The sequence below is a fragment of the Cynocephalus volans genome, chromosome 14 (assembly GCF_027409185.1).
Source record: "Cynocephalus volans isolate mCynVol1 chromosome 14, mCynVol1.pri, whole genome shotgun sequence".
NCBI lineage: Eukaryota > Metazoa > Chordata > Mammalia > Dermoptera > Cynocephalidae > Cynocephalus > Cynocephalus volans.
In genome coordinates, this window is record NC_084473.1 from 77,142,732 (window position 1) to 77,155,979 (window position 13,248).

Consider the following 13,248-nt stretch of genomic DNA (forward strand, 5'->3'; position numbering starts at 1 on the left):
TATTGTTTTCTTCCTACTACTTCTTTCTAAATTCTTGAGCAAGAGACTTAATTAGTGTTGTTTTTTTTAGTTTATTTTTTTTTATTGCACATTGATGTATGTCGTTAAGGCTATTTGTTTTCCTCTGAGCTCACTACTATAGCTGTTCTCATAACAATGAAACACAGTTAGCAAAAAGAGTACTTAATTGTGATTCAGGACAACAGGTTCCAGTCCTGTTTCCCTATCTGTGTAGCAGTTATCTGGGCATGCTACTTAAGCTTTCTTTCTTGGGTTTCCGTTTCCTCAACTAGAAAATGAGGAAATATTTAATCTCAAAACTTCTGTTTTGCTCTTGACTTTTATGAAATACTCAGCCTGGAACTCCAGGAATTTGAATTGGGTGTCCAACATGCACTGTAAAGTCTCAAACTGTCTTTTTTTTTTTTTTTTTTTTTTGGTTTTTTGGTTTTGTTTTGTTTTGTTTTGATTACAATATACTAGTGAGTCTATGAACGGTAGTCTCCAATGTAATAAAAACACGTTTCCGTTCACTCTTTAGCTGCAAGTTGGGGGCCTGAGCCTCAAGCAAATTCAGGGTCTACACAGACATTCTTTTCTAACTTAAGCATATTTCATCCGCATCAATCAGCTGTTGAAATGTATCATATAAGGTTCGTGAGTAAGCGTTTTCCCAGATCTTTTGAAATTCTTGAAATAAAAACACATGATCATCTGTAATGAAAAATCAAGCAGATAATGAAGGCAAAAAGTATCATCAAATATTGTGTCAGAGTAAAACTGTAGAAAATAGGTTTTCTAAGGTCTGGAAGTTACACAGAAAATACATAAGAATAAGAACATTATTAAACATTGACAGATTCTACATTCAAGCTTTCCTTAACAACGACACCAAAAAAAAAAAAAAGAATAAAATAAAAAGAAGGAAATTTATTCAGAGATAATAATAAAAATTATGTTGGGAATAGGAGCCAGATTGTCAAAGAATCTTTAACTCATCCACATTATACAAAATTCACATGTGAAATCACTGTCCACATTATAAAATGTAAATAGCAGCGAAAAATCAATGTACTTTGTGGAAGAGTTAATGTTACTCCAACAAAATGAAATGTCAAGTTTTGAATATCTCTATATATGTGTCAAACATGAAGATAGACTCGGTATGTCTAGCTATTAGCGAATAAAAATGCCAGAAGGGGAATTAAGAGCAAAATGAAACAAAATACCTATTATTTACATTTATTTACTGAAAACCATTTTAAGACTTCCATTTTATAAAATGTTATTATGTAACAATAGTGATCATTGCCCACTCTATATAACCCTATTGTCTATATAAATCTCTTCTGAGTATTTTTTCTCTACTTTTCACCACATTTCTAACTACAGGAATGCAATCTTGAAGCCTTAAAAAAAAGCATTGATTTTTAGATGCACATAAGGAGACCAGAATAAGTAACAATGCTAAAAATAAGAATAAAAATATTTAATCTATTTCTTACTTATCTCTCAAGAAAAAAGAAAGAAAAAATTATATTACAAGTCACATTTTTAAAAAGATTTATGATGTAGCATAATTTACTTTCTTTTTATAATAAATATTTAAAGGACATATAATATTAAACAGTTCACCTAATTTAAAACCTTACATGAAAATATTATGGTGATGGTTTGGAAACATAAAGACGTTTACATAATGTTTTGTGTGTTCCTTCATAAGTCAGTACAAGAAATACACAAGCCAGCAAAATTCTGAAACTTCTGAAATTCTGGTCATGTAGTTCTGTGTACAAGAGACTTATTTCCCAAAGTACCAAACTGGACTTAAAAATTAATGTAATCTAAAAATGCTAGACATGGTACGGAAGACAAGGCATGTGCATTTATTTTGGGTGGACTGTGCTTCAAATTTACAATTTATCACTTATGACCTGTATAAGCATGAATAAGTTAATTTACCATTTTGGGCCTATTTTATTTTTCTCTAAAATGGGAATGATGATACCTACTTGCTAGGGTTGCTACGAAGACAGAATAATGAAGTGTGTGCAATAGCATTAGACGCATGGAAAGCATTTATATATTTAATTTTCATTGCTCTTCTGGTGATCATCTTTTTAAATTCACTGTTTTAAAATACAGATATTAATGTAAAGGATAAAATGAACATGTAATTAAAATAGGAGAAAATAGTCCCCAAAGAGAATGGAAATAAACAGGGCTGTAAATAAACATGTAAATTGACACAAATCAAGAAAACATTCAAAATTCCATGAAGGTGGCCAGTGCTAAATTCAATTCAAAACCAGAGTCCTGGGCGAAGGATACTGTAGGTTTGTCTATTTACCATCATTATGTGGATTTCTAATTATATTTTCTATGTTGTTTCAGAGGCAAAGGCCCACTGAAAAATACATCTGATGTGATTAATGCTGCCAAGAAAATTGCTGAAGCAGGTTCTCGAATGGACAAATTAGCCCGTGCTGTGGCTGATCAGGTAATATAAGAGCAACAGGTGAGCACATGCTCAGTGGACTCATTAATTAGCATGTGGGTTCTGAAATCAGTTTTATGCACCCTATAAAATACCTCTAAAGAATAAATTGTGGGTAATCACTAGCATTTTACAAACCGGCCTTTGCCTCTGCTGAGACTGCATTGATGACAAAAGTGGTTTCACTCAGGAGAGACTCCTAAAGCCTGTGACCAAACTTCCTTAAGAAAGAAGAGTACCCACTACAATACTTAGGAGATATAGCCCCCAAGGAGTCATGGATTATTCCTGCCATCCTCATTCAAAAAGTTGATTATAGAGCATAATGAGAGAAAAAAGGAAAACAGCAGAATTTTTTTTTTTTAATTCTTGGGGTCTTGGCTTAAACATTATCTTTTTAGAGATCCCCACCTAAAGCCCTTTTTCGTTTACTTCATAGTGCTTATTACACTCAGAAAATAATTTTTCTATTTATTGCTTTCCTTTTTTTTTTTCTATTGCCTCCAGGAAATTTTAGACATCTTGTTGATTGACTGAATGAGTGAATAAAGGAGAAAAAAGAACAACCTAGGTGTCTTGTGGGCAAGGAACTGGATTAGCAGAGGATCAGAGGTGTAATGGGTCATGATTTGAAGGTTTTCGTAACAAGTAGGAGGCAAGGACTCTGCCATTACTAGAGTGTGAACCGTGGTAGGACAGCCAGGGGCATGTGCAGATGAGAGGGCAGAAACACAGGCTGGGAAAGCCAGTAGACCATCCTGTTTTATAATGTGGTAGTAAGAAAGCAGAACTTTACCTCTTGTTATTTAATATTAATTTTGCTATAATGATATTCTTCATACTTCATACTAATTTACCTTGTAGCATAAATGGTATTAATCCTCATAATGAAGAACCTTAAGATTTCTGCTTTGTTTAACCCAGACTCAAAGGGCTAAATGAAATTCTCAGAATATCTCTTGTGCTTTTAAACCAAACAAGGATACAAACTAGGATATTAAAATAGTCCTTACTCCGAATGTTCGAGTTTATTTCCACATTTTTCATTTTGTCTGGTTTGGATTAAAACTCTAAAATCTTGTTATAAATGTCTTGTTGGGGTCATGTTTCAGTTCTTGTAAGGGTACTTTAGGCAATAGACTTTTCCAGATAACTGATGATTATCCCTTTAAGCAACAGTGGTTTATAGTTTGAGTCATTTTAAATGGACTACATCTCGATATATAAAATAAGTTGCTGAAATAAAAATCTCACATATGCAATTATTCATATGGAACATGAATATTCATGAACATGAATTTGCTTTCTAGACTACAATACAGTGATGCTCTCTGAACATATTTAAACATATAGGATTGCTTTGTTCTCCATCTATGGCCCTAGTCTCCTATGATTTTTGAGTCTTTGTATTGCTTATTACAGTTTTCCTCCCTCATTCCTTAATATTGGGGTTCCTCCCCTGAACACTTGCTACCTTTCATATCCCTGGCTCAAGAATCCTTCAAGTCAATACCCAATTGACTTGACATTTATGATGGGTAATCTAAGGGAATTTTTTTTTTTAATTTTTAAGAAATACTCACTAGTTGAGATAACTTTATTAATACTATTGTAATCTGAGAACTCTCCACAATTTGTAGAAGTTGAGAACTAAACCATTGCTATTGCTAATTTCAGGGCAATCTAAACTTCTAGGCTTCACAGCATATATCTTCCATTACATATTCCAGAAAGTTCATTTCAAAGAGAGGAGAGTCAATGAACCTACTTGAAAATATGCATACAAAAAATAGATCAGCAATCATGAAAGAATGACACATTCTTTTCTGCCAATGTTGAAGGGAGTTTGCATGTGTGGAGTAACCAGAGATTGGAGGGCGACTCTGAGAAAACTTGTTAGGAAGAACTTCCCAGGAGTGAAAATGAATGGAATTTGAATGGCTTTTCCATTGTACTTTCTCAATATGTTTAGAAAGTATGGCTGAAAATATTTCTCAATATATTTAGGTTCCTCAAAAGTTCAATGGTTTGGGTTGTGATTTTTTTTTTTTTATTTTACATTTTTGGACCTTTATTTTCAACAATTATGCAAGGTGAAGCATATCCCTAAACAGTTTTGGTATGTGGAAAACAGAACACATACACATATCTCAGGATCCTAGATTTATTTTGAGATTGTCACAGAATATTTAAATAATATTTCACGATGACTTTAAAAATAAACAGGTAAAGTTTAAACCTAATCTGTTGGTGATATTCTACCTTTCCTTAGCTGTGAAATAACCTACCATTTTTGTTAATGTTTTCTCTGAATAGGACATTTCTTTCTCAAATTCTGCACCTATTTCCATGGTACAAGAGTTATTTTTTTTTGGTTCATCATGCCTTTTTATGGGTGTTCTAACTGCTTCAGTTTAAATAGTAGAATAGAATGAACGGTTCCAAGGAGTAGATTGTTTGCCTTTATTTTACCTGAAAATATTTTTATGAAGATTTGAGATATGCATGCAATATAAACTTTTTACGGACTGTTGCATTTTTAATTACTGTTCCATTGAGATAGTACTTTCAGTTTAATTTGCTGCAAGGTATTTGTATCAAAAGCTTTGTCAGCCCTCTGGGGAGATATCATTTTAAAGTTAATCCTTTCAGTATATGGGTCTCAGGAGTAGGATAAATATTACAGTACTGAGTACTTGAAGAACGTTAAAAACATTCTCTGTGGGATTCTTTCTTGATAAATGCAGTTAGTGAAAAAAAAATACCCCAGTGGTAAGAGTTACGTATAAAAGAGACCCTTTTATTGTTTGTTCAATAAATGTTGTGCAAACCACTGCCTTCAAAGTATTGACGAAAGAATTCTCTTTTCTTGAACTTGAAGGATATTTAGCTCAGAGGCTTTCTCCCAGGCTCTTATTCTAAATAAGATACTTCAGTTTGGCTGTAGGTATTTTCTTCTTACACTATTTCACCAAAAATCTCTTGATTAGATGTCCTTAACAAGTGCCAAATTGAGTTACAACAATTAAACGGCCTGGGAGGAGCTCAAGCTGAAGCTTTGACAGCAATAGAAATATTTTAATTGTTCGGTAGCCATTGGCATTGAAGCCTCAGAAATGTTTTAGGGAATCATGTAAATATCTGTGGGAGTATTCAGCAAGCTCTGATGGACATGTACCTACTTAAGTCACAGTGAGAATTCCAACTCCCTAGCCACAATGGGCTCTGGTGCATCCACTGAAGGGCTCTGTTGTTACTCTTAATGAATTTATTTCAACTGGCTGCAAATTCAGTCTGTCAAATCTATTTCTCTTACAGTGGTCGTAGACCATTTCAGAGTCTCTCATTTAAAGAAAGTTTATTATGTTGCTTCCATTTTGATAAATATAAAAATCCAGGAAACGTGAGAGACTTATTTTGGTGAATGATGCATCTTTTAGAAAACCAAAGGAAACAAACTAATTTTTCCAACTAATTGAGTTGAAACTCTCTCCTATGCTATGACAGAGATTTTGCCATACAGAACAATTTATTTCTAGTATCCATTGCTTTGCTTCTATGCATTAAAATAACTTTTCACATAGTGAAATTTGAAGGAAACTAGGAAGAAAACTGTAGAATTTTTACTTAAGAGTTTAGAGGACAACTGGTAAAAATACTTATATACAGGTACAGAAGCCCCAATCAGGCTTTCTAGAAGATCTTCAATATTTTCTTTTATACAATTTTATCAAAGTAGAACTAACCTTTCTACACTACTGGCTGTGGTCTTTCTAATATGTACCATGAAGAAATGAAGTTAAATGAATATAATTAAGGTATATGACACTGAAACCTTTTCTTCCTGCAGCTTTTATATAGCAAGTGTTAGAAACCAAAGAGCACTTACTAATTGAGATCACTTTTCTAATGTTTTATAGTGTCCTGATTCAGCATGTAAGCAGGATTTATTAGCCTACCTTCAACGAATTGCCTTGTATTGCCATCAGCTTAATATCTGCAGCAAGGTGAAGGCGGAAGTGCAGAATCTGGGAGGAGAGCTCATTGTGTCAGGGGTAAGCCGGGACTTGGGCTCCACAATGTAAAGTTCCCACTGTTGTACTTCCAAGGCAAGCTTTCTTGGCAACAGTACTGCTAAAATCACCAAACAACAGTAATTCATAGGGAGCTTTTTTTAAAATAAATGTTATCACCATTATTCCAGACCTTACAATAACTCACAAAGAGCAATTTGATTTTCCAATTACCCTGTGTTTATAGTAGCCTTGTAAAATCTCCATTCTTCACAAGAAAACTAATTTCATAGTCTGGAAACTCATTGCCAAGCTACGACTATTATAATTATTTGGGGCTTTTGTATATTTACTCATTGTGAGTCTACTTCCCTTTGTTAGTCCTAGTAATTTTCCTTTTCTGTTCAGGAGCCAGCCTCTCTATGTGTGGATTGTGTTCACATGTTAGAGATGATGAAAACAATAGGAATTCATTCATCAGGTTCCAATGCATACTAGGTTATCAGTAACCCTTAAAAGCCGGATGATGTTTGAATTTAATACAGGTTGACGTGCTGTTGCCAAAAACTAACGCAGTTGTCAAACACTAACAATTATATATTCTTTGCTCAATCACTCCAGTGTTTCTCTTTTCATGAAAATATTATTATCTAGTCCATTTTCATCAAATGCATAGATATAAGTTCAATGAATATTTGGAAGAATCACGATTTCTTGGCAAGATTTCCAAATGAATGTGTTGAGGTTCTTCACCTTGGCTTCATTTCCTCCCTTAACCCCTTTCTCTCAATACAGGGTGCCATTTATTGTAAATTATTTGCAAGTTCAGAAGCGTGGCTTTGCCACCTTGAGTTCTTTTCCCAGTTATCCAGCTGCCCTTTTAAGTGTGAACTTACCAGGCATATAACATTATCAACATGATGAATACCTTATCAAAACTAGACTGGTCATGAAGCTCACTCCTTCCTAAAGCCATTTCTGGAAATTCAGCAATATGACCACCTGGTAAAAATACGTGGAAAAATCATTCTTGGACTCAAATATTTTAGCTCCTTTATTGTGTGACTTGCAGAATATATAGCTGGGAAAAGAGCTGATCTGGCTTGCATGGAGATACCATCTGGAAAGCCCGTTCCATGCAGTCCTACCTAGAGCACAATAAGTTGGCTATTTTGTGCCTCTTTCCAAAGCATAGTCACCTCTTTGCATTTCCAAAATGATCCTGCTTCAACATTCTTCAGCAACCAAGAGCAATCGGTCTTGCAGTGTGTCCTTTCTGACAAGCTGGTAATTGCCAAGGTTCTTTCGCCAAGAAGTGATCAAAACATTGAATCTCCCTTGCTTCTTTTCTTATCTTCAGCCTTGATGGTCTAGTTTCCCATGCCACTCAGATTTCATGTCCATCTGTATAGCACCTGTGGAACTGAGTGCTTTTTGTTCAGCTTGCCTTGTGTGCTTCCATTTGTTACTTTCCAAATCTTATTATTTACATGGATGCGCAAAGTATCTTTGTGGATCTCAGACTCCATAACCTCATCTGGGCGATATACTACTGGCAGAGCTGCTCTCTGTCATCCTCCCAGTAACCATGGTTCATCACTGCTTCCAGAACTTCATTTCCATTGTCTTTTCCTCATTTAGATGTAGTCTAAACCATCACTGGCTTCTATCACTTGCACTGTTGGCATTTGTGGAGGTGTTTGAGATTGAAAACACTGTCAAGAAGCCTGTGTTTCCTTCTTTGAGTCTTACTGGCAGAGATTATAAATCCTTGCATGGGAGAAGGCTTCTTTTAGAGGAATGTTGTACAACTTCATAATAATTCTGAATTAAATGCATTATAAAAGTTTGCTGTATATTGCTCAATTATGAGCCTGCTCTTGGCTTTCTCATGATTTTTTTCAAGCTTGATTGCTGTTTGGTGCAACACCTGCATCTGTAGTCTGCTGTCTTTCCCACTTCTGCCTCCATCTGATTCTTCATCCTCCTTCACTGATGGCCAATGGAGAAAAAAAAAATCAATATGCTTGTTGTGCAAAATAGCCACAAATGAGTGCCCTCAAAGTTCTAACAGTCAAGAATGTGAGACCCCATACACACAAACTTTCAGTGATTTTGCCAAGAAAGTTGCACCCATGCTTTGGACCCCGTTCATTTTGTTGTCTGGCTTGACAAAGTTGCTATATTTTTCAGGAAAAATCATTGTAGTTTAATGCACAATCTAAAAGAAAATACTTCAGTGTTCTTTCCTTTTTCCTTTTGTGTTTATATACATGGGATTCAAAGCTGTGGCTTCTCTGAAATATATAAAAGCCCCCAGAAAGTTATATATGTAGAAGTTAGTCTCAACCATAACAGAGGAGATATGGACAGATTATTTCCATTTTGCTAAGAAAAGTGTTTTGGATTTCAAAATGGAGAGCCATGCTTTTAGTCTCATGCTGGCGTGGTGAACATGTGGTAAACCAAATGCATAGTTATGTATCATGTCAGCGTGTTTGTTTTATGTGATTCTACATGTACAAAGTGGGAAAGGCCTCTTGTGTTGTGTCTGCTCTTGGCCAGGGGTGAAGAAGAACTGAACAGGTCCTGCACGGAAATGGGTGCAAAAGTTCTCTGTGTGTGAGGATGGGGAACAAGAGAAACAGAGCAGTCCAGGATGGACATCGTGTATGTTCATTCATACAACTGCTGTCCAAGAAGCAGCATTTGTTTTCTGGCTGGCAATCAGTTTTTTTAAATTATTGGTTTAAATCTTTCTCAGTAAACTAAAGGTGCTATTCTTACTAAATCTCAAAGTAGAATTTGCATTTGTGAGCCAATTCAGCTCAACCTGGTGGCTAAGGGAGTAATGGAAAAGAAAAAAGAATAATAAATCATGGAATGATAGAAATGTCAAAGTGAAAGTAGAGGAAACAGTTTCAGAAGATCGAACTTCCAGCTAGTCTATAAACTGGCTTTCGTGGCTTAGCTTAGTGTTTGATTATTTCAAGTCTTAAGCCATTTTATATATTTCTTGGAAAAAGGAATGTTGAGAGAAGAAAAAGAGAAGGAAGGAGGGAGGGTTGGAGGAAAGAGGCATGAAGGAAGAAGGGTAGACAAAGGAAAAAGAAAGTTAACCACAGCATATCATAAATTAGTTTAGGGCAGGTAATGTTTGTTAAATGTGACAGCATTATATAATCATGGGAGAAAAGTTGACCCAGAGTTTTTTAAAAGTACGTAAATACTATTTTGAATACAAGTAAATTCCAATGCCATTATATGGAATTACCTGGACGTTTATCATGTTGTTTTACTAATTTTTATTCACTACGTTTCAGAGGACTTAATGGATACTTCTAACGTTAAAAATGGAATCGTGCACATGGATCTGGAGAAATAAAAATCATTCCATGTCCTTTGATTATCTTTAGCTACCCAAAGATTTATACTCTGTGCATTATTCTGAATGGCGTTTTGGCAACACTAATGTAGGATTATAATTATGCATACTGAACATTAAGAATTCTGATAAAACTTACTAAGTTGACCTAAATTTTTTTTAAAAGTTCAAATACAACAGGAGCCTCATTGTAACAAGGAAATGAAACCAGAACACAAGATAATAACCCTGTTCTGAATAGGAATTTGATGTTCAGATCAGAGAGATAGAGGGTCTTGAATGTAACTTACAGCTGACTCCAAAGAAAATGGTACAAATTTTAATATATTCTGTTACATATAAATGTATTTCCTCATACCAACAAAATATTTGCACAGAGTTTGGAGGTGAGGGATGCTAGTTGCCTTAGTCCTCAGGCTGATTGAATGGAACCCTGACCTGTCTCTGAGGGATTGAGAAACTTGGTCTGACATGTGCTTTTGGTTTTTGCTATGTAAATCTCTCTTTCCAAATTTGAATCCCTTTCAGTTGGGTTTTGGAGAGAAGTTTGACAAGGTGAGCAAATAGTTTGTGATGCTGGTAGAATTTGAGTTGGTGAAGAGAAAGTTGGAGAATAAGAGGTCAATTATAGTCATTCTTATTGCCCATGTTTCACATCATTAAAAAAAATGGACCCTAATTAAAATCAACATGAATATTCATAATGATAAATGAAAAACATTTCTAAAAATAGTGGAAACTGAAAATATTAAAATCAATACTACCTGACACGGGCATATAATCAAAGATACAAATGTGTACGCATGCATACACACAAACATTTGATTTGACTTTTAGTCTCTTAGCCCCTCAATAAGCGATAGTCAAGATCTAAACAAGCGGTTGACAATTTTGACCTATCTTATCTAGTACATTTTAGGGAAAAGAAAATGTGGAAAATGTGAAATGTATTTGTACAATTACGTATATATATATGTACATAAAATGTGGTTTGTAGAGAATTACATTTTATTTGAACAGTTTTGCATTCCCTCTCTAAAAAAGAAAAGTGTCAGTATTTTGTAATGGGATGAAATAGACATTGAAACAAGCATTGCATCTAATTGTGCAGACCTGTATTTTAAGCAACACTTGTTTTGGAGTCTTTCTTATATCTTCTGATTCTGTCCATAGTCAATTCTTGATATCTCCACTGATTAAAGTGTAGCAGTAATGGAAAAAAAATCTAAATTGCTAGCTAATAAAATTTGGGTTTGGAACGCACTTCTGTGCTTCATTTGAACAAAAGGGTATGTGTTCAAGGAATTCACAGTAGTTCTAAAGAATTTTATCTAGACCTTCCAGAGGGTAGGCCATAAAGTACTTGAACTTAAGGGACTTTCCTGATCTAGGGAAAGTTGGAGTATCCAGATCTAGAAAGAGTAATTTAAAACAAATTTCAGATTATAAATCTGGATGGAGGGATAGTCGAGATACTGTGACAGTAAGAAAATGAAACAGATATTTATCATTTGTCAGAATGGCAGTAATCCTTTGTACAGACTTTGCTAGTAATAAACTGTTATAGCATGATTCAATCCTTCTTCCTAGCCCCCCATCTGTTACGTTAGTAAAACTATAACCACTTAAATTCTGATTCCTGCATTAAGTTTTCCTTAGTTACATTCATATTAGTATACGTGGTCACTGATGTGTGCACAATCCAAATCATACAATCCCTCAGAGGGAATAAACCTTAAGTGGTTTTTCAGTGAAAATGTTTTCTTCCAGGGTTATAAAAATGACATGTAACCAATTCAAGACTATTATTTTTGAGAAAAATGGGAAATAGGAATTTTAGTAAGAAAAGTAAAAATCTCCCTGGGTGTGGGATTTCACAGTAAGTTTTGTGTCTGTGCACTGTACCTGCACATGTATGTTTTCACGCTGAATTCAGGCAGGCCTGTGAAAAGGATGATGGTGTAATGCTCCACTATAAGAAGTGGCTCTTTAGTTACATACTCTGTGACAGTGACCCTAAAATTACCAGTATAATCAATTCTGTTCATTTAAAAATTCAGTTATTCATGGATGGAATAAAGCCAGTTTGTTTTCTTAGTGAATTGTTTTTTTGTACAAAAAAAGAGTATGTTCCAATGCTCTTATTTTAAAATAAGAAAACAGACTCTGTTGTGGCAAAGCTGGGAATTGAACCAAGCAAATAACTCTTTTTACCTTAACTGGAGACACGATTGACCTAAATTCGATCTGCTCAGTGGATTGTTTGCATCTCCTGAACTTGTGGGCTGAGGAGTTATTTCTATTTTAGTTTGAGAGTATTATTGTTTGTAAGAGTAGAAGAAATTAGTGGCTCAAAGTGTTTCAAGTTTGGGGAGTCTCTAAAAGAAGTAAAGCAAATAATTGATACCTTAATCTGTCATCAATTAATGTCTTAAATTTCAATTAAAATTCTGAAGATTATTTGGCAGCCAGTTAACAGTAATACTTTGTGAAAACTTGGAAATTGGATACATACGAGGGACCTGGACAAGGGGAGATAATTGCACGTGTCTTGGGATATGCATGAAACTCAGGCAAACCTATTTTATAAGTAGTGGTTTATAAAGCTTCCCCATAAGATGTATTCTAATTTTTAATACTTGTCCATATGTGATACTTATCTGATTTCATTCTAAGGTGTTCTTTATTTTAAACAATCTTTAAATAATGTAAAAATATTATTTTAAATAATGTTTTAAATAAGTGATGCTCAGAGAAGTGTCTTAGAACACCTGCCCCCATTTTCAACCAGTTTTGGATATGTAAGAGCAAACCTAGACATACTATTTGCTTGAACCAAATAATTATGGGACACAAGAGTGTTAAGTGAATACTTATTTAGAGATGGTATCTGTGAATTTAGCCCCTGCTTTCTGATTTTTATGTATACACTGGACATGTCAACTCTAGTCAAGAAATAGATTATTTAAAGTTGTTACCTAAATCTATTGTGCTTTTTTTTCTGATTCCTACTTGGACGTGTCCTAAGGTTTCCTGGACTGAAGGCTATTGAAGAAAAAAGTTAAAATGTGAATAAGTTATATAAATAAATATAAATAGATAGAAAAAGAGAGTATGGATATTAAAATCATACACTAAAGATTATCTGGGAATCTCCTTGTTGATTTTCAACATCTTTCTATTACCTCAAATGGCCGAGAATAAAGGAAACAGAGACCACCTAGCAAAACTGAGACAGGTTTTTTTTGTTTTTATTTTAATTCATTGGATTTGACGAAGTTTTGAAAATATTTTTCAAAAATAGATAAGTGTTTCCATAAGTTATCCCTAATTTCCAATGACAGACTAACAAC

The 13,248-nt window shown here is 34.4% G+C and overlaps 1 protein-coding gene across 5 annotated transcripts in view; it reads left to right on the forward strand.

Annotated features, from left to right (window-relative positions):
• Positions 1-13,248, forward strand: part of CTNNA2 (catenin alpha 2) — a 952,135-nt gene that overhangs the window by 910,152 nt on the left and 28,735 nt on the right. For 4 of the 5 annotated variants that reach the window (XM_063078019.1, XM_063078018.1, XM_063078020.1 and 1 more), the window contains 2 exons: positions 2,395-2,500; positions 6,418-6,552. In XM_063078019.1, the coding sequence (XP_062934089.1) occupies positions 2,395-2,500; positions 6,418-6,552 (241 nt within the window). The remainder of the gene's footprint in view (positions 1-2,394; positions 2,501-6,417; positions 6,553-13,248) is intronic. The other variant, XM_063078022.1, reaches the window with a different exon arrangement.